Source organism: Nesoenas mayeri (assembly GCF_963082525.1).
Source record: "Nesoenas mayeri genome assembly, chromosome: 13".
Lineage (NCBI taxonomy): Eukaryota > Metazoa > Chordata > Aves > Columbiformes > Columbidae > Nesoenas > Nesoenas mayeri.
The window spans coordinates 19,225,117-19,249,147 of record NC_137550.1 but is presented as its reverse complement, the minus strand read 5'-3'; the positions used below and the strand labels follow the sequence as shown (position 1 = coordinate 19,249,147).

At 45.9% G+C, this 24,031-nt stretch overlaps 1 protein-coding gene across 1 annotated transcript in view; it reads left to right on the top strand.

The window, feature by feature from the left end:
* Nucleotides 1-969: 969 nt before the first annotated feature.
* Nucleotides 970-24,031, top strand: part of AMOT (angiomotin) — a gene marked incomplete at its 5' end in the record, with an annotated part of 31,755 nt that continues 8,693 nt past the window's right edge. Inside the window, 5 exons of the mRNA XM_080352619.1 lie at nt 970-1,841; nt 8,124-8,577; nt 10,371-10,515; nt 11,916-12,008; nt 14,697-14,842. Coding sequence (XP_080208745.1) covers nt 970-1,841; nt 8,124-8,577; nt 10,371-10,515; nt 11,916-12,008; nt 14,697-14,842 — 1,710 coding nt within the window. The remainder of the gene's footprint in view (nt 1,842-8,123; nt 8,578-10,370; nt 10,516-11,915; nt 12,009-14,696; nt 14,843-24,031) is intronic.

Sequence of the window (24,031 nt, the reverse complement as noted above, 5' to 3'; positions counted from 1 at the left end):
ATATTTCAACTCATGCAAGGCCAATGGGCTTGAGTTTCCATGACAAATTCCCGACTCCACTGGGAGACTGAGTGAAATGTAATCACTGTTGGTCACTGACTTAATCTGTACTTAGGATGTGCTTGACATTGGCTCTTTGTGTTTTTCTCCTTGGTACACAGTGTTTTTTCCTGCCATTTAGAGGTCTTTTTCTGTCCCTTAGATCAGACAACTCTTTTTCCTCCTCTTGCATTTGCATGCATTCAGCTGAGGATATTCAGATGTGTGAGGATTTGGTTGCCTTTGTATGGCAGGAAGTTGCGGAGTCCTCACTCAGGGTGTTTTCTGCAGCAGGGAGACCGGCTGCTGATCTCACTCCGAGTATTTCATAACTCTAAAAACCTGCTGGCTAACGAGGTATTCGTTAATTGCTTTAAGAGATCTAAGCCAAGAGATTTCTTTGCTTCCTTTGCACCATATACTATCTTAACAGACCTTTTTTTTTGTTCTTTTTTTCTTAAAACTGACAAATTGCAGATTTCACCCTTTAATTCTTGTCTGACTGCAAATATGGGAAATGCCTTTCACTGTTGGTAGCCCTAAGTGTAAAGCAAACAGGTTTTAGGCATTTTTACCATCATCCTGTGAATTATAGGTCTCCTTTCTGCTTGAAAGCAGCCTTGCTGTTTGAGGTATTCAGCATGCATCTCTGCATTTTGCAGTCCATTGATATTCCTATAAACTCGCAAGTCACCTTTCATCACCTTTCCAGGCTTTGCCCCTGGCATGCAAGTCCTTCTTAGGTCAAGAGCCTTAATGACCCCCATTGTTATGGGAACCTTTGGTAATCTAACCTGCTTTTTTGCTGTATTTCAAGCCATTGCTCTTAAATGTCTCTTGCTTGATCCACTCAGGCGCTAATAACCGTGTCTCCTTTCCTTAGGTCAAGGGCAGCTTTTACATTCCACCCAAAAGGCACCGCAGTTTGAGATGAGGAATTCAGAAGAGCAAGCAGCTACGACAGTTTTACAGCGCCTGCTGCAGGAGCAGCTCCGATACGGAAACCCAAATGACAACCGTAACCTTCTTGCCTTACACCAGCAAGCCACAGGCAATGCCCCCCCTTTCAACAGCACTGGGAGTCCAGCATCTCAGAACGAAGGGCTGAGCTCCCAGGACCACCAGCTTGTGACTCATGCTGCCCGTCAGGAGCCCCAGGGCCAAGAGATACAGGTGGACAACAGCATTATGGAGAAGCAGCTCTCCCCGCGACTTCAGAACAGCGAGGATCTCCCGACCTACGAGGAAGCCAAAGTGCAGTCGCAGTATTTCAGGGGCCAGCCGCATGCTAGTGTCGGGGCGGCGTTTTATGTAACGGGGGTCACCAACCAAAAGATGAGGACTGAAGGGCGGCCCACGGTCCAGAGGGTGAGCCCAGGGAAGGTCCACCAGGATGAAGGACTGAAGGACCTCAAGCAAGGGCACGTCCGCTCCTTGAGCGAGAGGCTGATGCAGCTGTCCTTGGCCACCAGTGGCGTGAAGGCCCACGCGCCTGTCACGAGTGCGCCGCTCTCCCCCCTCTCTCCGCTTTCTCCTCAGCAGTCCAGCGACCCTTATAAAAATTCTGGCTCCAATGAGTTCTACAAGAACTCAGTGCAGCCCCCTTCGCAGCCCAACATGAAAGGAATGGAGCAGCGGGGTCCTCCTCCAGAGTATCCTTACAAAAATGTGTCCACCCCGTCTATGAACTGCAAACCTCAGGACTCGGGACATTTCTATGGTGACCATCGCATGAGCCAGCAGGGAAGATCTGATGGGCCTATGATGAGGTATCAGCATCCCCCTGAGTATGGGTCAGTCAGGTAAGCACGATCTTAAACTCCGTGACAGCCACGTAAGAGTATAAAACTCAGTCCATTGCCCTCGCTGCTGAGGCAGGTTTTCTTTCAGCAGAGATCTCATCTTTATTATATGAGATGACATGTTGTGTTCAGCTACAGACTGTGTCTGCAAGTCTGGAAGGACTATAACCTGTTTCAGTAGCTTACCTGGAGAAACCTGACTCTTAAAAAATAACCCACAAGTGACCAAAAAAGAGCCAGCTTGATTTTATGGCATGGGGAAGTTAATGCTGAGGCTCCAGAGCCTTACAAAAGGTTTGCTACGAAGCCGAAGTTATGATGTGATTCACTGTAGAAACTTGCAGTTAACTTCTTAGAAGACTTAAGCTGTTCTTTAATTCCATCTGCCAGCACAAAAGGTTTTTTTAGGTTTAAACTGCATCTAAATTCTTTGTAGGAAAGGAGAAAGTGAACGAAAGTAGTAATGGTGCAGGTAACAAAAATCACCTGAGCTTCCTATAGAGTTTTTCAGATTTTCGTTTCAGTGGACCGGGGTGTAGGAGTGGGAAGTGGAGAGTGCTTTGTGGCTCATCCAGACGTGCTTGTTCAGCTTTTGCTGATTTTCCTTGCATCATTTGAAATCTCAGCCTGTTGTGGTTTCCTCTAGATAAGGAGCTAGATTTGGCTTGAGCCAAACACTGACGTCTCTGTGAGTGAAGATTAAGCTTTATTCAGGTGGGCTAAAAATTCAGCTTTACATTACCTGTTTCCTTACTGTCTCCACGACCAGGTGAGATTGCGTGTAACGATTTTGGCCTCATTTTGAAGCTAAAAGGATAATACAGAGGAGCAACAGGAGGGCATTGCTAAGTGAATTTGAGGTCTCTGGGCATTTGTGTTTGCACGTTTTTTGTTGTGTTTTGAAGGGAGCATGAAGAAGAAACCAGCCTGTATTTGAGAACAGAGTCTGAGTTCTGGGGAACCTGAATCTGCTCGGAACCTTCCTAGTCCTACAGGGAGCTATTTTCAGAGCTTGTCCACCATTGTTTGTGATCCGAAATGACTTCAGCAGCATACAAGCTTGATGAAAAGGCCCTTTGATCTGACTAAATAAATAATAAAGAGGCCAGGAAAAGGGGAAGTAAAGGGTTTAGGGGGGGTAATGGTTATAGAAGCTCGTTGCAAATGGTTTTGAAAATTCAAAGGTCTCAAATCTCTGTGCACACAGGAAAAGGAAACAGATCCTTAGTGGTTATGCCGCATCAGAAATACTCGTAATGTGGTATATAGTGAATGTGAGATGTAGCCTGCTTGCTGTTTAAGGGAGAGGTATTTGAAAAGACGCCAACAGTCAGCTCCTCTAGACAGGGTGATTTTTGTCTCTGTTGGATGGATCCTGGCTGCTGTGAAAGAACATGGGGGAGAAAGGGGGAGGAGAAAGGTTCAGCTGGCAAGGTTTCCAGTAGGGGAAGCAACTGAAATTTGTCTTCAAAGCTTTGGGAATCTAATGAGGTTACTTTTTAACCTAAATAGCTGCACGGAGGAGACGTTTCCTTTGCAAGCAAGTGCTGGAGCAGTAGAACAATTGCAAGACTAATCCATAAATTACAGAGCAGCGTAGCAAAGGAAGGCAGTGAGTCCTCTATTCCCCTCCCTCTCCTGCACACTTTAAGAAAAACCGTCGTTTAGACAAGAAACCTTCTGTGTTCCTAAAGGTGCAGCTGGGTGATGGTGCGAGGATTTTAAAGGCGTGGGATTTTTGGGAGCGCGTTTGGCTCGCACCGGAGTGTCTTTGCAGCCTCTCTGGAATGACAAAGTCTTTTCAGAGACCCTGGTTTCTCTGCTCGGTGTTTCTGGGGTTACTCTGGGTTGCTAAATGTGTGCATTTTTTGAACTGCGCGTCAAGGAAACAAAGCCCCTTCTCTGTGCCCGTGAGGCCACACCCTTTGCTGCGGGTTTTTCCCCTCATTGTTCCGGGGAATTTGAGGGTGACCTAACGATGCGGTTAAATAAAACTCGTTGAGCAGGATAAACATTGGGGAATTCATAGCATTCTCATGCTTCACCCTCCCCAGTCTGGGAAAGGAATGGGCTGTGTGGTAAGTTTAAACCAGTTTGCAAACAGTTTGCCTCACCTGCTCTTGGGCACTGTAAGTTTGGGAACACGTATGTGTTCATAATGATGTTGGTTTAATGTAAATACTGGGCATGCCAGAGGCATCTGTGCTGTTATTTGGGAGTTTTAAAGAAAGTTCAGAAGAGGGCTGGCTGCAACTGAAGCTCCCAAATCCTATTCTCTCCCTAATACCTCAGCTGCGCTTTCACATTGGTGATGAAATCAAACCTTGAGGTCCAAGAGAAGCAGCCTGGGGATCAGTGTCCAGGGGGGTTGCAGGGTCTCCTGTGGCAGACCGGCAAGAGAAGGGGGGTTTTGCTGTAATTTTGGGTGCAAAGGAGCCTTGCTGTCTCTCCGATTCAAGCGCCATCCTATGTTCGGGGCCCAAATGACTGAGCTCCTGCTGTGGTGATTAATCCCATTGACTTCACAGAAACTTCTTTGAGAAGGAGGTCTGCAGAATTTGTCCCATAATTAGCAAATCACTTGTGCGCACTGCGCTCCCCTGGCAGCATCAAAGTGGAAGATAATCAGGTATGACTAGAGAACGGCACAAAAATGCATCAGTTTGATTTCAGCTGTCTAATGGAGCGCAGTGTGCGCCCTCCTGCCGACAGCGTTCCCCGGGTTGAGCAGGAAGGCCGTGGAACAGAGGGAAGCTGGAGCTTCTGGAACATGAAACAGGGAAGGGAGAAAAAGTTTTAACAAGCCGGAGACCTTTCCTGATCTCTCGGTTCTTGTGCCCTCCCCATGCGGTTGCTGGACCCACAGATCTCCTGCATGACGCCGTGTTTGCGGTCCTGGCAGCCTCAGGGCTCCCGATGGGCAGGTTTGCTTGCAGAGCTGCCCTTACTCCGTATCTCTGGCTCCATGACTTAAAAGCTAACATGACCCTTGTTGCAGAGCCATAAATCCAGCTTGCACTTGGCAAGGGACCGTAAGGGAAGCAGGAATTCTTCCGTGATACAGTCTTCAAAATGAAGTGACCCTTAAAGTTATGCTTTTAAACTTAAACACTTGTGGGAGTTATTGCTCTGCGTTTTTTTCCTGCTTTTGGAGTTTTCACGTCGTTACGACACTGAGGCAAATGGAAGGAGATGGCTTAATTTTGTTTTCCATGTATTTTTTACATGAAGTGGTTAATAGGGATGTAATTTTGATTACTACTGCAGGGTTACCCGACAACTGAATCTCTCATGGGGGGAAGTTTCTACTACCGTTCTATCTACAGTTCTGTTATTTGACCCCAGTAGTGATTTGTACCTTAACATTTTGCAGTCTGGCTTAAAAATCTTGACAAATCCAGTTGTGTTCGTTTACCTTTCTGAATCTCTCAGTTCAAAATTGGTTCACCAGAGAAATAAACTCTGCAATTCTCATGTTAATCTGAGGCATCTCAGAGCCACAGATTTTGAACCCACAAAAAATACATACATAAGACAAAACTGAAAGTAGTGGGGGTGCTAAGAAGTTCTTTGAACATGTATGTAAAAGTTTGCTTACAAGATCTTAAAAGGTCTGGTTGTCACTCTGAGGTTACTCGGACATTTTTTTAAGATAGGATGTATGAGCCCAGTTGCATTGTTTCTTTTTGCTGGGAATATAAACACATTTGTGACATATTGGAAACTCTAGTGCTGTTCGTAATGCAGCAGAACTAGAGGTTCCCAGCTCTCATGTTTTAGCTTGAACCCACAAGATTGATGTTATTTCAAGGTTATGAGAGGCTTTGGATGCAAGTGCCAAGATGCTGGAAATCTTGGAAATGTTTCCTGTTTAGAAATATTGAGCCATGATTTCCTAGAGTTGTTCTTTACAAAAGGTGCTTTAAAAAGCCATTATCATGCATGTCAGTACACAGCCTGTCCTCCAGAATTCAGCTGCTGCTGTTGTTTGACCATCTTCATGTTCCTTCCATCAGTTCTCAGGTCCTGCAGCAGTGCCAACGTTCAGCCCGGGGCAGAATAACGAGATGCTTTTAGCTCAGATTGTTAATGTTGGCATTGAAATAGTCCTCGTTAGGCTTATAATATTAACACACGAGGATCGGTGGAGTCAGTGAGTAGCTGCTTCAGGTTGTTTTCAGACTGGAAGAGGGTAGTTTGCAGGTTAAAAATTCGAAAGGTGTTATTTTTCTATGAGGCAGACTGGCAACCTGTCTCTTTTGATCCAACCTCTGTTGGTCACTGTAGATTAAATGTCACAGCAAGGTTATTCCCTAACTGATCATAACATCAAAACAGACACGCGTGGTGTCAGGTAAAGAATAAGCTCAAGGAGATGAGTGGTTTCTGGAGGTGCAAAGTTTTAATTCTGCACATAACTGAGCTAAGAAAGGAGCTGGAAACCACCTGAGACAAAGCAGACGACCTTGAGCATGGCAATGGGACAGCCTGGCCTCGTTCTTCGTTATGAGAACTGACAAATAAAGGTAATGAAATAAATGCATTAATAAGTAGAGCTGACCTCCCAGGAGAGAAGAACCAAATTGCTGCTACTAAACTGAACATTCCTGAGGAGATTAATCGCACATCTCTCTTTCTGTATGACCCTTGAGATCCTCATTCTGCATATGATCACATCTGGGGAAATACAGCTCCTGCAGTGGTGTTGCTGGCCGGGACCACAGTCGCCTGAGTGTGAGAAAGAGAGGAACAGTTACTAGAGCAGTAATTACTTGTTTTTTCCTAAGTGAAAAAGGCTAGATTTGTTTCCCCGTAAGGAATCTGAGCATCAGCTTCGAGGTTTCTAGGCACCTACTCTTCTGGAAAACAGGGAAATGAGACTTAAGATGCGTGATATTAAAAAAGCGAACCCTGTGCTGGGCTGAGAACGTACAAACTCCTACACGCGCTGCCAGCCAGATGTGAGTAATGCAGACGTTTCCTCTTTGGACGAGTATGAAGTGTCGGTGAATTCTTTCTGCAGAGAACAGGAAGGATGATGCTGAGTGTTTGCACATCGGCTGAGAAGCCCTTTGTGTAACCCTTTAGCTCCCAGTTCAGCTCCACGTTTGCTGTTGTCAGCAGTGCTGCTGGGAAAGCTGTGCTGTGGTACCTCCAGCACCTCCTGCACTCAGCACGGTGGGCACGCAGGGTCCTTCCTATGAGCCACGGAGCATTTTCTAGCAGCTGTGGCCGGGGGAACAGCAGTATGAGCTCTTCCAGCTGTGGGGTTGAACTGCATCCCAAAGGGTGGGAAGTTTTCTGGGTGTAACGGGGGTATTTCAGAACACGTGGAACTGCTGCACTGGGTCTGCACCAGGCCAAGGCTGCAGCGTGGACAGGGAATGACTTCAACCGCTCCAATAAAGAGCATCCAGAGAAGCTAAAGGTTGAATGTCTTTGGAGGAGGAAGCAAAGCCTGCTTTCTGAGCTCATCCAAGCACATTAGGTCCACGCTGTCTCCTAAGAGAGCTTTCTTACTTGGCTAATACAGCAGAAGCTGAGCTGGGGATCTCCAGCATCTGGACAATATGAGCTGGTGTAGCTTGGCGTTAATTCTGCGATAGGCTCAAGCGTGTTACAGACTGCTGGGGCTGTCTTTGATCTCCTATACAGGTTATTGTTAGGAGCGGTAAAGACACCTACTGCATAAGAGCAGGGCTGGTTCTGTACCAAAAGGCTGCTCCTGATTCTGAGGTTGGTGTTCAAATCCTTTAACTGTCTTATTGGACCAGGCTGCAGCTTGTCAGTTGATATTTCTGAAAGCTCAAATCAGTGCTGCTGGCATGCTAACAAAAAACTTAGCCAATCCCTTTAATTTGGTAGCCTGAATTGCAGAAGAATATAGTTTTCTCCACAAGAGATGGCATGTTTCAGGACAGAACAGAAGAGCCCGTTCCTAACAGTCCTCAGTTTAGGTGTTTTCTCCACAAAGAGTGAAAAATAGTTATAAAAATAATTTTGGTCAGTAGTTGTTGATGGAATTTCTCCTGGTGTTTCTGTACAAAATAGACTCAAGAGGAAAGGATTTCATGCACTTAGAATATATTGTCCCATAATTATTTGATTTTGGAGCATATTTATTTGAAAACAAACTTATAAAAATGAGGAAAGCCTCGCATGAGTCTTTTTTGTGGGAAGACCTGTGCATGGGAGCGACACAGGTCACCCCACACCTTGTCGCGGGGTCTGTGCACCATTGTCTGTGTGACTTTGATGGAGCTCCTGCTCTCTGTTTTCCAGGCAGAACCCAGATGTGCAGCTGCAGTTACAACAGAGACCACCTCACCACCACAGCCCGACTTCTTCTTTGACTTCCCTGGGATCTTTGACTTTGCTTCAGTCTCCGCCACCATCCAGGCTGTCCCCTTCCCAGCATCAGCCACCTCTGACCCCGAGCCAGGGAGATCCCGGTGTGCTGCCGCGGCCCCAGCCGCCGTTCCTGTCAAACCAAGTCCATCAGGGAGATCTGTACCGACTATGCCAGCCCTTCCTAGGCGCGCAGCAGCAGCAGGGCGATTCCTATTCAGTGATGTCTCGGGCTCAGCAGATACCTTCCCCGTATCAGCAGATGCAAGTAGATCCTTTTGCCATAGTTTCCAGGGCCCAGCAGATGGTGGAAATCCTGTCAGAAGAAAACCGGTCACTACGACAGGAGCTGGATGGGTGTTATGAGAAGGTAGCCCGGCTGCAGAAGGTGGGTGGTTTTGGATATCAAGCACCCTCCTGTGTCTTGTATCATCCATAATTGAATCATCTAACCTGCAACTGTTACATTCCTTGCTTAACGGATTATCTGCTTTAGAGTCTTTTAGATGCAGATTGATTAGGCTGTATCCTGCCCTTCTGAGCAGCAGCTTAACTTTCTCAGAAGACAGAATCAAAGCCTTCAGTTTTATTCTAACAGTTTATTGACCATAGTCAAAAGAGCATCTTTATCAGCTGTGTTGAAGAGGCTGACTGCTTGGCTCGCTTGGTTAAATTGAAGCTGCTGTTCTTATGTGCAGGATAGCAGCAGGCTTCGTTTTCCCATCAGTCCAAAAGACTCTAGAGACTGCAGGAAGGGCCCGTTTGGAATGACATGAGACCAGAGTCACTCAAGGAGACAACAGGAGACGTTGCTATAAAGCTGGTTGGCAGGACATTGTGCAAGACAAGTGCTGCTGCTATGGCTACATTAAAGACATTTGGACTGCAGGACTGAAACTAACACTCCTTTTGTCACTCCCTCAGTACCCCACAACTTCCATGAAAATTTAGTATCTTGTTTTAGATCGAGCTATTTGCCACATTTGGTTTTATGAAATGAGTAAGCGATGCTAAGACATTTTAAAAAAATATCCCAGTGAGACCTGTCATTAATGTGCATGTGTAGAGGAATTTTCATTGCAGCCTCATAGAAGTAACTTGTTGGTGACCAATGGTTTAAGGCTGTGCAGCGGGTCAGCTTTGCTGTGGCTTTGCAGCTGTGAAAAGGCTGACGGTACCTGCGGCTCAGGACTTTGCGGGCCTTGCTGTGCTCTTTGCACTCAGCAGTATCCAGGGCCGTAAAAGTGTGTGGCTGCTTTAAACACTTACTTGAGTTCAGGTGACACTCATTATTCCCTGTGTTACCTCTTTCCAGGGACGTATTATTTGTTTTGTTGTATTTTTCTGGAAGGTTCCTGGCCAGGAAATGCTTTAGAGCTTGACAGCTTCCTGATAATGAAAGAAGGGTAAAAATTCACTTCCCTCCACCCTACTGTTGATCGCTGGCTGTAGATGATACCGATGGGGTTTGCTGTTGCGTGGACCCGTATTTCCACAGCAATGCAAACCCATGGCTGGTAAGGAGAGGCAGAGGTGAATTTCCTTCTGCTCTGGGTGACCAGGGAGCCTTTACACTGAAGGCCAGATGGGAGGATAAAACATATTTTACTGCAAATATTTCCCTTCCCCCATTTAGTAAACTGAGTATTTAAAAGCACAACAAAGTTGTTGAAGTGTAAACGCAGAACATCAGGAGGTTTTATTATGGATTTTGGACCATAACAGTTACAGATCTGCAGAGTTTGTCAGTAACGCAAGATCTGCTGCTAGCATTTTTTAGCATAGTTTTGTCTGCTTTTCTTGTTGGATTTTATTTACTCGACTTGATATCACATTAGCTATCTATAGAAATGTTTTTTGCCCAAACTAACAGTAGTGCCAAACTGCTCCAGCCTTAGAAAAAAAATAGATTACATTTGCACTTGAATTTGCTGTATCTGTGCTCAGATCGTATTGGGGAACCAGAGCTGGAGTGTGAAAGGAGGGTCCAGATGTTCATTTCAACCATTAGTATTTACACAGAAGGGTCCATCACAAACCCAAGACTGTATCATTTTACCTAATGTATAGATGCAGGTTTCTGTCAATAAAGCTTGACAGAAAGTAATGTCCTTTTTGAGACTGAATGAAAAGAATTGTTAGTGATAAAAGAGTAAGTGCTTGTTTTCACTTCCCCTGCAGCTGGAAACAGAAATTCAGCAAGTTTCAGAGGCGTACAAAAACCTGGAGAAATCCTCCTCTAAGCGGGATGCCCTGGAAAAGGCCATGAGAAACAAGCTGGAAGGAGAAATTCGGAGGCTGCATGATTTCAACAGGGATCTAAGAGGTGAATGGAGTAAAACTTCTGTTGTTCGATTTTTTTTCTTTGTTCATTTGTTTTTTATTGTTACACTTATTGGGCAGGACAGTGTTTTGCTGTGGAAATCGCTGTGTCTGTTGGCGCAGCTGGGATGTGGCAGGATGCTCAGGTACATTCAGTAGCCTGAGGTTTCAAGCGCTTGCTGGGAGTGCAGGAAAGGCAGGTTCAGGACAGTGCTGCAGCCTGTTTCTCATTGAGAAGAAACATGTGATAAGCCGAACACTATAAACCAGATGCAAGCCTGGAATTCCCTCTTGTCTTATATCCTAGACACAATTTGTACAATTTGTTCAGTTTATACAAATGGAAAGACGTTTTGCTGACTGCCTAATCCCACACCAGGCATGTTCACTTTATTTCCTGTCCAGTGACCCTTTTGCACTGACATACAAACTGCAGGCCCTCTGTTCTTCCTGAAGGTCATGTCATTCCTTATCGATGCAGGCATCTGGTTTTTTGGATCTCCCTTCGTTTTCCAGAGTGAGATGTTATTAGTGTCTGGCTCTTGCTAAGAGGCTGAGGCACAATGTCGGCAGGCAGCGCAGAGTGATGTTGACTGGTATTTGACCTTAACGTGGGTCAGAGTTTATGCATTAGTTTGAAAGGTGAAAAATGTGCAATTTGAGATGTCCAGAGGTGCACAATTAGGCTTTTAAACTGTAAGTTTAATTTTTAATGAAATCCTTCTGATTGTCCTACATGTCATCTGCTCTCATTGTCCCATGGCTCTTACTAAGACTGTGTTCCCAGAAATTGTTTTATATCCAGGAATAAGGCTGTACAGTGGCCAGTGCCATTGAGGGGGATGGTACACGAAGGCCTGCATTAAATAATCTTATTAATAATAAAACACAGCATAAAGATTTCATTCTTATTTTCATACACTCGTATGGATTTCTAGCAACCTGCAGCAGCAGAACTGGTAAATTGTCCTTAGGGCTTTACGCTTTTCCCTAAAGTCAGGTAATTGGACAGCAGTGATTTAACCTTCTAACTATTAAGGTTTAGTGGAGAATTATAAGGAAATCTTTTAATTGCCTGGTGAGATTTATTTGGGTGGAAAAAATAAGATATCTTAACATTTGTAAAAATTGAAAAGATAAACTTCTTATGTGTTATAATTGTTTAAAGTAATTTCTTTGGAATTTTATTTAATCTATTTTGTCTCATTGAGGATATTTTCTCAAGGACTTAATTAGAAACATTTCAGAAGCGAGTGCCAGCTTTTCATAGGCTTTTTACTTTTGGCTGTGCAGAATCGGGAGGTGCTTTCCCCTTCTTTGCATTAGAAATGTCCTGAGCAGACGTGACTTACTGCTTGTTAGTTTCTAATTATTTACTGTTCCTTTTGTTGAAAAATTTTGCAGAGCGTATGGAGACAGCCAACAAGCAGCTGGCGGAGAAGGAGTTTGAGGGGTCTGAAGACAATCGGAAAACCATTTCTCAACTCTTTGCACAAAGTGAGTTATGCAATGATTTGAGTCACTAGAAGCACTCTGGTCGCCCTGGGAAGGGTAACAGCGCAGCGGGTTAGTGTAGTTCGGACCTGTTGGTTTTCTGCCGGGACAGAAGTCAGGGCGGTGACAGTCCAACCTGGCAGTGGAGAGAGGAGGAGGGATTCAAGAATTCCTTTTGTCAGTATGTAAAGTCCATCTGATGGCATTTAGTAGAGATTTTGAAGCAAATGTGAACTGTAAAATTAGGGTTTACCCCAGGATGTACAGGATAATTTATCTACCTATTTTGTCCCCAGTAAGCTTTGGAATTAAACCTTTCCAAGCTGACAAGGGTCTCAGCATGATTTAAGGCCAGGGAAACTGAAACATGGTAGGTCTCCTATCTCTTTCCTCTTTAATTTGCCACTGCCCTCTGCAGTGCAGCAAAACTAAAGGGGATGAACGCTGCCTGGTGTGCTGGGCTGGGTACGGGAACTCTGCACAGCAGTGGATTTATCACAAGGCAAAACAAAATGAGGGATGTGAAATGCTGCTTTTGCTCTGTACTGGAATGTCTTGAGGCCAACAGTGGCGAGCCAACTTTTCTCTCATCCCATAGTGTACTCCACCCTTCTGACAATGCTCACTTTTCTCCAATTGTTATATAAAAAGGTAACGCAATAAAATTGCAAAATAGAGATTTTCTGTGGTGTAACACCACACTGCTGCTACTCTGAGAAATGCTGGTATCCCTCTCTTGTGTTGTGTTCAGCTTATTTCTTGTGGCTTATGTTGCAAGCAGGCGGCTGTCGGGGTGTGAATTCACAACTCCTGAGGGTAGTGGAAAGTCTGAGTTTGCTCTTGCATTCAACTGGTTGGGTGGACTTTGAGGTTCGTAGGTTTACCCTCCTGAGGGTAGTGGAAAGTCTGAGTTTGCTCTTGCATTCAACTGGTTGGGTGGACTTTGAGGTTCGTAGGTTTACCCGGGGAGGTGGGAAGGTCCAAGCTGTGAGGCCTTACGTTCCATTTCTCCTTTTGTACGAACACAGAAATCACAGTGCTGCATTTTGTCAGTCCCAGCGTTCCTAGGGGTGCTGTAGGCACTTGTCAACTGAAGCAGTACCCATCTGGGGAAAAGTCTGGAACAAAACCTCCAAAAGCCTCGCTGTGAGCACTTACAGATTAATGAACAGACTGCTGGCACTGCCTGATACCTGCTGGCCTAAGGCCACCCTGTCTCATCTCGTTTTCTGCAATACATTTTAGCATGCTGACACCGTCAGCAACTCATTTCCAGGGCGGAGGAGACACGCTGGGATGGGAGAGATGGGGAGAAGAATAGGCAATGGTGACATTAGCCTCTGTGCCTGTGTCTGGTGTCACAGGCTGGCTCTGAGTTGCAGTCAGAGTTTGCTCTGCAAAGCTGTGGGTGCTGTTGGTGGACAGGTTTGTTTTGCAACCCGTGTGTGGGCTGTGTTGATTCCCTAGACGAAGGGAATTTTGAGCTACTCCGTGTTGCTAAAGCTTTGCTCCTGGCTCTCTGCTGGCAAAAGAAAGGGAATAATTGTGGTCCTGTAAATATAGTTATGCACATGCTTGCACAAACGGGCCTGTGTACTCCATATGCAGTCTGTCCTAACACCCAGGATCTTGTTCCTGTTTTTCAAGCCTTCCACTCCTTGTCCTCATTCCTTTGTCATGGGATGTTGGTTTCTGGAATGCAGTTTCTCTGGTGTCATCAGTGCTGGGTGTAGATTACTCCAGGGAGTATTCTGTGGTTATGTATCCAGCAAGTGTGTTAATGTTATCATTTTAGCTGGTTGGCTTCTGCTGGGACTGACTATACAAGGGACACCAGCTGTCTGTTGTGGCTTTGCTTTACACCTATTTGGTTTTTTAATGAAGACGGTTGCCCTGTTCCTGAAACACACAGCGTAGCTGCTCCCCCTAGGTCCAGCTCTTTCAGGGCAGCAGCAGCAAAATACCAGCTGCTATGCTTGGGGTGGCTTTAAGGCATCAGACTTGAACCCCCAGTGCTGTGCAAAAGCCTTTCTTGACCTGGAGGTTTGCTTCGAGCGCTGACAGAACAGGTACACGTGCCTCAGGTCTGGCCCAGGGGGTCACTTTTAAGGGCAGTAGAGGAAGACTGAGGAGCTCTCATTGCTCACCTGTGTTCTGACTGCTCTGATGGTGCCGCCAGCAAAGCGGGACAATGGGGTGTCACTTTGAGAAGGAGGACGGCTGCCCCAAGCGGGACAGCTTTCCTGTTGGTGGGGTCAGAGTGAGAAAAAGGAGCACAAGTTTTTCAGGCTCAGAAGTCTGCCATCTCCTCTTCGTAGCTGGGAATATTAAAATCACCCAGTTTGTTTTCTTTCCACTGCTGAAAGCTCAGAAGTAAAGAGGTGCCAAGCTTCACTAACATCTGCATAATCAGAGCAAATTCCCTAACTGTACTGAGTGATGAGTGTTCTATTCCTTCTTGCTAGCATTGGGGCACATGGTTGCTTGAAGGTAGCATGCTTGTTTTTCATGGTTACAAGTCCTCCTCTTCCTTGAAAGCCATGTGCTTTCTCCCCCACACACTCCTCAGCACTAGATTTGCATTCTCTCTCTTATGCAGAGTTCCAGTACAATCTTTCCTTCACCTTTGGAGTGAAAGACTCCTGAAAGCTAGAGGACTGTCCGTTGATAACTCCCACTTTGTTTTGATAGACAAGGAAACACAGCGGGAAAAAGAGAAACTGGAAATAGAACTGGCTGCTGCGCGCTCTACCAATGAGGACCAGCGAAGACACATCGAGATCCGAGACCAGGCCTTGAACAATGCTCAGGCCAAGGTGGTGAAACTGGAGGAGGAGGTAAGGATGCCGGGAGAGAGAAATCAGGATGGCGTGGGTTCCAGTAAAAGTGAGTGTGGCAATGAGTTTGTCTTGGGCAAGGTATAAGGAAATGTGCTTGCTTCAAAGCTATTTATGTCGACTTAGCTTTGTGTTGGTTAGCTAAACCACTGAACTGTGCACAAATCTGTGTTTCCTTGGAAGTGGTTTTGTCTAAGCAGCCATGTTTCGTTTTCTTTTTGTTTCAACTGATAAAAGTGGCTGGAGCTGAAATCCCAGCCCTGGCAACCTCCTGAACTTGGCAGAAATTCAGATCTGGATGGACTTTTAACTAATATCAAATGAATGCAACTTGTCTCCTTGCCAGGTGTTCCACTTACACCGGCGTATCGTGGCTCACAGTGCAGATCACCGTATGTGCCCAGCATTTGTAATAAGCTGGCCGTGACCTTGGTTGTTTTCTCTCCGTTTCCTCCCCTCCGAGAGGGGATAATGCATTTGAGCTGCTTAGCTGGGCAGCTTTCACAGCGGTTTCTTTTGTAGCCGTGTCCCTGCCACTCACGCACAGTTCTCACCTCACTGCCCTTCTGTGTCATGGTGTCCGTCCTCTTTCCTCCCGCCTACTCCTTTCCTCTCCAAGGCTCCATTTCCCGCTCCAGCTTCTGCTTCCGTTACTCCTACTCTTCCTCCGTAGAGAGCCTCTGGAGGAAATCCCATGGCCCAGCACACTTCCTCCACAGCACGTTTGTTCTCTGCTCCTTGGATTCTGCCATCTTCCTGCCCTCTAGCACTGGCCATCACCTTCACTGCACACATTGGCAAGGCCACTTAGAAGCGTCTCTTGGGGAGGTGCTCACGACACGGCTGGCGGGGGCGAAGCCACACTTCATGCTGCCCCAGACACAATCTCCTTGGCCTGCCCTGCCTGTGTGCTTCTGCCTCTTGTCTGCAGGCTCAAGCTGTGAGCTTTGAGGGCAAGGAGCTCCCATTTGTACAGCACTTAGCATCGCCAGCGCTGGGGAACCAGGTTCTGTGCAATACGAATTATAAATAAAGAACAGAGTCAGAGAAATGCTTAAATATCACTGACCACATTCAGCCTGGAGCACAGTTGACAAGTCCATTGATTTCACTGGAACTGCAGCCTCTCCTGGCAAAGCTGACTCGCACCTTTGTTGCTCAGGGGCACAGGGATCATTAGGTTATAGGGCAATTTAAGCTTGACATGATTCTCTTTGGCTCTAAAACTACTGTGTCACTCAGTCCTGCAACATATAGGAGCTCTTTGGCTTCCATTCACATTTCAGCACCTTATTACGCTAAAAGCCTGGTGTTTGACTAACTTTAAGTGCACAGGACATCCTTTTGGCATCCCTGGCACCATTCACATGCTTGGAGTCCATGCGTATGGAGGTGCTGTGGTGAGCCAAGGCCGGCACACACAGCGCCTGGCCAGGTCGAACCTCTGTGTGGGCACTAATATTGGCTTCCTCACAGTACAGTTGAAGGCTTTGGAGGTAATAATAACTGTATGTTGTCTTTTCAAAAGACCTCTATTGTTTTACTAGAAGAATTTGGTTCAGCACTGTTGCAAAGTATTTCTGCCTAGGTAAAGTAGTAAAATAGGTAAGTTACTCTGGGCCATATTGCGTGATAGCTTAAAAACCACACATATGCTGATACAGAGTGAAATGCCCTGGTCTGGACTGCATGAGGGCTTGTGGTCATTTGCATCCACCCTTTGCTGGGATCCCAGGGTGTGCAGGAAGTGCCACCCTTCCTGTTGGAGATAAATATGGAAGCGTCTCAATGAGGGAAGGGGAATGAGCTCTGCTTTTTCCTAGAGGTGAGGGGGAATAAGGGGAAACAGAAGGGGTAAAAAGTCACTTTTGCAGGTTTACCAAATCACTTTTTAATGACATACTTAGGCTTATAAAGCATTTGTTGCCTTATTAGTAGTAAATTGTGGGAACTTCTCAAATCCCCAAGCTGTTTAGTAACTTACCGAAAGACAGCCAAGCGAGCTGTTCAGTGCTCAGGGCGCCATTCAGAAGGGACTGTAAATGTCAGCCTGAGTTAGTGACGTTCATTGACCAAGATATATGAACTATTTGTCAGTTATTTCTTTGATTCCTGCCAGCTTAATCTGAGTTCCTAGTCCCTGTAATTGTCAGGAATTTCCAAACTAGTCCTGCAGAAGAGGGTGGAGTTTCTTCTGCCGAGCTTTGGCAGCCGCTCTGGCTCAGGGCCCGACGGAGCTGTGCAGGTTTCACTTGGTGCATCCTGTAATGTAAGTTTTCAGCTTTTTCCCCCCCACACTTCTGTTTTGACTTGCTATTAAGTAGAGCTACCCTGCCTTATATTCACCATATCCTTTATAAAAATAACATTTCCGTTCTAATGAGACCCATAAGCCATATATCACTATAGCTGAATTTAAATATTGCGTTTGAATGGGAACTTCCAGATTCTTTTTAAAATCCTTTGCCTGAATTGCTAGTTAGGGCAAAACCACTCATCTGTAAAATGTAGACACTTGTCTATTCCTATGGAGCTTCGAGAACTTTTATGTACATTGCACTATATCATGCAAGTTAGAGGAAAGGAAGAGATGAAGGGACGCTGAATGTGATGGAGAAAGGAACAGAAGCAAAAGTAGACGTTCGCAGGGGTGAAATGACTCTTCAAATTTAGAACAAGCTGCAATAAAAGTTTTAGGTAGTGTGGAGTTTGTTGCTGCAAAGTGCTAAAAAGAGTGAGTGACCATGGGTATTTCAAACAAATATGTCTACAAACAGGCTTGCTAAGTATGTGTGTGTTTTATATGGAATATTTAAACTTTACTACATCTCTACTATACATAAAGATACCCAGTAATTAACCTGTATTTTCACTACTTCATTTTCTTTCTTCCCTTTAGCTGACGTTCCACGGTTATACATATGTCAGTAGCTTATTAAAATTGTTTCTAGCAAAGTATTATCCTGGTTTTTAAACCTCAGATTATTTTCATTACGTGCAATAAACAATAAATTTGAGATAAATTAAATCTATTCGAGGCGAAATACATGTTGGCTTAAAAACGTATATCACAGTCAGAAATTGTTAGCGATAATGTTTTTGGGTAAAGCAATGACAGATTCTCCTTTTGGAGCGGGGATTGCCGTGATGGCCTCGGTTTTGATGCGAGCACTGATGGCTGCAGCGGGTGGGCAGCTGGTGGCTGGTCACACATGGCCCGTATGTGTGAGCGTTTAAAACAGCCGCGTTGCCACCACCATCTGCCAGCCCAGCGCACACCTCGAGAGCCTTTAGCAAACAGAACAGATGGTCACACTTCGCTTTGCTCTGGGCCAAGGGCAGAACTGCAGAGTTTATAGAAAGGAGCATCCTGAGCAGGCTGAGGCTCTGGGTAAAGGCTTGTTTGGGATATTGAGTTTCACGCCAAATACTTCATCTAACCACAACTGCTGGGTGTAGAGGGTACAATTACTACTGCTCTTGCACTTTTAAAGAAAAAAACAAATCCAGAACTTTCGTTGAACTTGGTCATTTCTGCTTACTGGGTTAATTCATACCATGGAAGACCACACTTCAACTTAAAAAATGTTTGTAGGGTTTTTATATAGCATGTAACTTGTGCTCCTTTGCTCCACCAGTATACAAGCCACTGTTTTAATGAGTGCCTTAAGGAGGCAGCTGGGAAAAACAGTGAATACCACTCCGAAGGCATAAATATCTCCTCTTTCCATTGCAAGGTGTGTACATGAGGAGGGCAAAGAGTAGCCAGACATCCTCTATATGGATGCAAATTGGGGGCTGGGGGAAGAGAAGAAGTTTGAATGAAATATCTTTTAGAAAAGTGGCTTGCATTTAGGAGCTATAAGAGCTTTCAGCCATCAAAATTCAACATAAACCAGATGCCAGAGCTAAGACGACGTATTAATTTCTCACTCAGCTATTGTGGAGAGAAATGGCACACTGTTTCCAATAACACTGAGGGTTCTGGCTGTGAGAAAACGTAGAAACCTTCATTTCCAAATGACATCTATTGTACTTTATATGCTCTATCTGAGATACTTTCAGAACAGAGCTCTGGCATGTAGGGAAGTGACCCAAAGGAGAGTTTGTGTGCGTGAAGGCTTGTCCGTTTTATTCCGCTCACTTCTCTGGCTCTAAAACATAATTCCTGGTCCCCACAGCTTTCTCTCACTTAAATGCTTAGACTGTCAGAGCCATATAACTACTCCTTTGAGGACAGAGTTGCTTTTAGAGAGGATGCTTTTTGGATGCCTTATCATTCCTGGATGCGTAGGGTGGGGAGGAGAGGAAACTCCCTCGCTGTAACTACTGTGTGTGTGTCTTTCATGACCGGCGTTCTTGGAACAACAGAGAACGGGCTTTTTATTGCTGTGTGGCTGCCTATCGTATTCCGCCTGTTAGCCATTTTCCAGAGGTGGCTTTGAGAATTATAACTTATTTTAACATAAACAGAGAAACAACGTTATGACATTCCCATGCAACAAACACGGTTCCCCAGCAAGAGGATAGAGTTACCAAATTGCTTCAGCATGAGTTCTTGCTGAGGGCAGTGGCGCCTTGTTGGGCCTGAATTCAAACAAACCAAGGGTTCAAAGGCATCCTAGAGGAATATATTCCAACTGCAAGAGGGAGAGGTGATTTAAACGTGCTCGCTCCCTTTTATTTTTTACTACATTTCTGCCATAGCAGGCAGATTCTTGTGGGGAAACACATTTTCAGCTGCATCTGAAGGAATTCAGCTTTAGGATAAACCCCAAATGTAATGAAAACACCCTGAATATATTAAACAAAGGACTTTGAAGACATCAGAAATAGTGGGTGTGAGAGAAGCAGATGCTGACGAGCGTTCCCAGTTTGCTGAAACAGGAGCTGTCCAAGACGAAGAGGGGAATGGCTGGTTTGTCAAAATGCCTGCGGGTGTTTCTGAATCACCGCTGGCTGGGCAGGAAGTTTTGTCTTCTTCCCCAGAAAAGCTCTTTGCTGAGTAACGCATCTGGAAGCGATGAATCTCTTTACAAAAGAAGATCCTTCCTTCCTCCTCACCTGCTGTGGCCAGGACTGCGTTTGTCCTGCAGAGGCAGCTTCTCCCTCCCTTGCATCTGGTGAGCTGGCGGTGAAGATGCCTCGTTCGCGTGTGTTCCCGCTTGCTGTGCTGCGTGTGTGCCCCCCGTGCCCCCTCCGGAGCCTTTCTTCTGCCATCTCGGGATGAGATTGCATGGTTTGTCAAGGACTTTGCTGAGAAGCTGTCAAGGGTTAGATTGCGGGGTGGCAGTCAAACCCTGGCAGGTGTATTGTTCACCTCCTCTCCCCTCCACTTCCCCCTTTTTTCCCTCCCTCTCCCCCCTTCCCACTCAGCACAGGCGATCGGGAGGGAAAGAAGGACAGAGAGAAGAGAGCTGGAAAAATTAAAGATGTTTTACTAATGCTGTTAATAAGAATAGAGGAAAATAATACAAAATATACAAAACCAATCTTGAAAGTCTCAGCAACTGCAGAGCCGGCACCCAAAGTCCTGGACTGGACTCTGCAGCCAACCGGAGCTGGATTCAGTCTGTCACTGGCCTCAGTTGCAGGGACGACTAGCAAGGTCCTCTCCTAATGTCGGCCATAGGGAAAAGGGACGAGATCCTCGTGATCTCCCATTTTATATGAAGTATTCACGTGAATGGAATGTTATACACAGTTGGTCAGTTTCTCGGTCACTTGTTTCTCGTTGTCCCTCTCCCGAGATGTCCATCCGTGCTTATCAATAAGTTTGCATTCCATTGCTAGGTTTACCAAAACATGTGTCTGCTTCTCCAGAAAAATGCAGTTAATATGAAGCTTTAGCTGGCAGGCAAATTCACTGAAAGAGAAACTTGTTTTTAACAAAAGCAGGGCAGAAGCCCAAATCAAATGAAGGAGCAGGATTTGTTTGGCTTTAAGAGTGTTAATCCCTTTTCTGCTGGGCAGTTTAGTTTTAATCAAGTGTCCCTACTTCTGACAGGAACCTGTTGTCCTTGGACATTGAGTTGAGACCGTGCAAACGTGCTCTGCAGCAGAGAGCCCTGCAGGTTGCCTGCTCCCAGGCATTGTGTTGTCTTAGAATGTCTTGTCTTCCGTGAAAGGGTTCTGAGGACTAGTCTCCGTTTTCTAGCTTTAGTGAATTTATTCAATAATTTCATTCCTATATGTTTGAAGTGGTGGATTCATTTTCCATTGCTGGAAGCCCTGCACTTGAGGGATCTCGGCGTGCAGGCATTTTCAGGCAGTAAATCTTTCTGAATAACTTGGAAACAATTGCTCTTCATGTTAGCCAGACCCTTGTGAGCGATGAATCCCAAGTGCATCCTCCTCCTCCCAGCTGGCTCTCAACTGCAGAAAGCAGCTTTGACAAGGGATAGAGGAAATAAAATGAAGACAGAAATACTTGATTGGGAGGCCAGGAAATTTTTCGGGGGTGTTCCCTGCATGAATTAGCACTTTTGTGTGCTAGATTTCTGCAGAGTCCCAAGCCAGTCGTTGCCATCTTTATTTTTCTTGTCCTCAGCCCTGTTTCAGAATTTCTGTAAGCGTCACAGTGGATGTGGAGTGGAGAGTGACTGCTCTTGTTTAAAATGGTTTAATTAGAAAATCTGGTTGTGAGAATCGAAGCCCGACCTCTGATACTGCGTAGGACGTTTCCCAAAGCAGTCAGGGATTGACCTGGAGAAGATACGCAGGTGATTGAAGTTGTGCCATGTCCCGTAGGGAATGCCAAGGAGGGACACGGCCACGCCGAAGCACCGCGCTGAGGTTATTTGGGATCTCACCGCCTTCGAGTGGTGTTATAATAAAGCTATTATGATGAGTAAAATGCTCTGCATTTTCAGGGCACCCTCCAAGGCAAAAGAGTTACAATACATTATATGAGCATGCGCTTGCTTCTTAGTTAAATGCAGTACCATCAAAAGGAAAATCACTATCTTGTCAAACGGATTTAAAATGATATACCGAAAGGTGTGACCACATCCTTGTGAAGCGTCAGGAATGAGCTCCTATCTAGAGCACGTGTTCAGGGCAAGGCCTGTTGCAGAGAATTGCAGTGTCCTTTGATGCCGTCTCCCCCATGGTAGATGTTGCTGTGGCCTTTGGCACTGAGCAGCCAGTTTTTGTTCTTTGCTGGGAGAGAGTGGGGAATCCATGGCAAATGACCAAGAACAAGCCTCAGCACGCTGCCTTTTCTTTTCCTCCCATCTCACTCATGTCCGCAGCACCCTGGCAATACTCAGGAAACTGCTTCCAATTCCTGGCTTAGGAAAACACGATCGTACTCTCGATCTATGGTAATGAAATCCCTCTGTGCTTGGAGGAATTATTCCTGGTCCTCTTCACATTCAGAGGACAGATCGAGTCAGATTTAGAAAAGAAGTAGAGAATCCTGGTTCGCAGAAAGGTAAGTTGTTCCTCCCAAATACTGGAAATTAATGGCACTGTCACAATACGCGCTGGGTTGACTGAGTGCAGGGAGTGCGTGAAATGAAACAGCCTTCTATATAAATGATAATTGTGTCAAAAGACACATGGGGAAGGCTGAGTTGTCTGGAGCACAGACGTGCCTTTAAAGCTTCCTGAACATCTGTGTTCCAAAAAACCCGAATGTGATCTGAGGGATTCCTGAATTAATTCTGGTTTTAAGCCACTAAAAAAAAAAATACACACGCAAACCCCAAATTTTCTAGCGTTTCTAATTCTTCCTGATGCTGGCAGGTGAAGCGTAATTTTCACAGAATCACAGAATCGACTGGGTTGGAAAAGCCCTCAGAGATCATCCAGTCCAACCCTTGGTCCAACTCTAGTCTGTTTACTAGATCATGGCACTAAGTGCCATGTCCAGTCTCAGTTTAAAAACCTCCAGGGACGGTGAGTCCAGCACCTCCCTGGGCAGCCATTCCAATGCCTGACCGCTCTCTCGGTAAAGAATTGCTTTCTAATCTCCAGCCTAAATTTCCCCTGGCAGAGTTGAAGCCCATGGCCCCTTGTCCTATTGCTGATGCCTGGGAGAAGAGCCCAATCCCCACCTGGCTAGAACTGCCCTTCAGGTAGTTCTAGGGAGTGCTGAGCTCACCTCTGAGCCTCCTCTTCTCCAGACTAAACAAGCCCAGCTCCCTCAGCCTCTCCCCATAGGGCTTGTGCTCAAGTCCCTTCCCCAGTCTTATTGCTCTTCTCTGGACCCGCTCCAGCACTTCAATCTCTTTCCTGAGCTGAGGGGCCCAGAACTGAACACAATACTCCAAGTGTGGCCTCCCCAATGCAGAGCACAGGGGAAGGGTCACTGCCCTTGGCCTGCTGACCACACTATTTTTGATACAGGACAGGATCCCATTGGCCTTCTTGGCCACCTGGGCACACTGATGGCTCATGTTGAGCTTCCTGTCCATTAGTCCCCCCAGGTCCCTTTCTGCCTGATTGCTCTCCAGCCACTCTGTGCCCAGCCTGGAGCTGCAGGGGGTTGTTGTGGCCAAAGTGCAGCACCCGGCACTTGGCCTTATTGAACTTCATCCCATTGGAATCAGCCCATTTTTCCAGTCTATCCAGATCCCCCTGCAGAGCCCTCCTGTCTTCCAGCAGGTTGAAACTCCCTCCCCTTTCCCCTTTTGTGAAGGGGACAAAAAGTGCTGGTTGTGGAAAGCCAGCGGAGGCGGCGTGCGGGTGGCGTGGGGCCCGTGCGTGTGCGGGCAGCGCTGGCGAGTTGGGCAACGGCGTGTGTTGCAACATCTCACCTGCAGGTTCAGCTGACGGGAGCGCTTTCAAAGGGAATGTTGCAGCGAAATTTCTGTGTCCTCATTACTTTTTTGGCTGGGCTCTTGGTATTCTTTGAATGCGGGCCAAAAAGTTCGTCCGCACATACGCGTATGCAAGTTTGCTAATTATGAAACTAGAAAAATGCTGTGAGTGGCTGCGTTTTGCAAAGAGAGCTTTCCCTGTGTGTTGGAAAGCCTTTCAGAAATTTGCATGCTTCGTGGTAGGTAATAAGAGACAAAATGTCTGTCCTTCCTTCCTTTTTATAGAGAAGAGTGGAGGAGGAGAGCAGATTTTCAAGAGATTATTATTCAATCCAATGCCTATTTCACTGTGAGCGAATTTATTAGGTTGTTCCTTACTCTTGTCCAGGTCAGTAATCTCATGTGCAAAACTAAGGTGCTGGGT